The sequence below is a fragment of the Seriola dumerili genome, unplaced genomic scaffold (assembly GCF_002260705.1).
Source record: "Seriola dumerili isolate Sdu_G_001 unplaced genomic scaffold, Sdu_1.0 BDQW01000403.1, whole genome shotgun sequence".
NCBI lineage: Eukaryota > Metazoa > Chordata > Actinopteri > Carangiformes > Carangidae > Seriola > Seriola dumerili.
The window spans coordinates 53,254-54,837 of NW_019174658.1; the positions used below are offsets into that span (position 1 = coordinate 53,254).

At 45.8% G+C, this 1,584-nt stretch overlaps 1 protein-coding gene across 1 annotated transcript; it reads left to right on the plus strand.

Annotated features, from left to right (window-relative positions):
• Positions 1-1,040: 1,040 nt before the first annotated feature.
• Positions 1,041-1,578, plus strand: LOC111233525 (trace amine-associated receptor 13c-like; the record flags this gene model as incomplete). Its single annotated transcript, XM_022761354.1, has 1 exon — positions 1,041-1,578. A coding segment is annotated over exon 1 (538 nt), but the record flags the coding sequence as incomplete, so codon positions are not given.
• Between the last annotated feature and the right edge of the window lie 6 nt (positions 1,579-1,584).

Here is a 1,584-nt window from a genome sequence, read left to right on the forward strand (position 1 = left end):
CTTACCCATAGCAACTTCAAGCCGCATTGAGGCAACCCTCTTGTTCTCTGGGGAAAACCCCAACAGGGTGGTGCTCAGCCAGTATCCTCACACCTGCCCTGTACCTCTCACCATGGGCAGCTCCAAAAGAGGAGTCCAGCCCCTTTTCAGAAGTTTGGTTTCAGAGCCAGTGCTCCCGCACCTCCATCCCTGCAGGTGGTGGGCCCACAAAGAGGTGGTCCCATGTAATTTCTGCAGGCTGTGCCCAATCAGGCCCCTTGGCCCTGGTTTCCCTAATGAGGGTGATGTGATGCAGTTTCAAAGATGGCTGATCATCAGTTATTGCTGCTACCTACGACATTGTGAGAAAACACCTGTGATTGGCAGAAAGTGAGAGGGACAGGTTGTTGTTCCTGCTAGTTTGAGGAGTGGCAGCTAGTCTACAGCGGTAGTTGGTGAAGTCAGTTGGTAGCGCTGAGATTACACTGTAAAACCAGTTTGTTTTTTTGTTGTTGGCTATGGCCCACAGTTTTCAGTCAACGAATGAAGAACCAGTGAAACAAGCTAACAACCCGCAGGTTCATTACTGAGGGAAGATACAATATGTTATTGTTATCACCATAGTTTTCACCCTCCAACATTTACTCAGAGTACAGTTTAACTGCTTGTAGTTAGTTTTAGTTTTACTTGTACTTGAGTAACAATTTCCACCCCTGGTGGTGCAACACATGAATCACACTCATTCATTAATTTCATTTTTTTGTATTTAATTTACTATTACAGTAGTAAAACCACATTACAGTTGTCTATGACTCCCCTCAAAGTTTGAAGCAGTTCTGATTGGATGGCAGAGTGAGGTATATTTGTGGGTGGTGCCTCTGCTGCGTCTTTTCTTACAAGACTGAGATCACCAGTGTGTTTCTCCCCCTCAGCACACACCTCTGCTGCAGTTGTGGTGTCTATCTCTCTCTGCTGTGGTTTTGTCATCTGTCTTTGGGTTTATGATGAGTGACCTGTCTCAGGACCAGCACTGTTTTCCAGGCTCTAATGCCTCGTGTGTTATGGCTCAGTTCAGCGTGGGGACCAGGATTAGCCTTTATTTGTTGTTTGCTTCAGGCATACTGGTCACTGTTTTAGGGAACGGTGTTGTCATTGTGTCGATAGGTCATTTTAAGCAGCTGCAGAATCCCACCAATGTGCTTGTTTTATCTCTTGCTCTTGCCGACCTTCTTGTGGGAGTTATTGTGATGCCCTTCAGCGCCATTCGGACCGTTCATGGCTGCTGGTTCTACGGTGATGACTTCTGTCAGTTGCATTCTAGTTTTGACATGTTTCTTACCACTGTATCTATCTTCCACCTGGTCTGCATTGCTGTAGACAGACAACAAGCAATATGCAATCCTTTGCATTATTCCAGGAAAATCACAATGTCAGTGGCCTGTATTATGGTCTATGTGAGCTGGGCACTGGCTGCTCTCTTTTCCTATGGACTACTTTACTCGAAGGCCAACGTAGCAGGATTAGAGGAGTATATGGTGTCAATAAACTGCTTTGGTAGTTGTTACCTTCTCTTTAACCCCCTTTGGGGAATCCTGGACAGTATTA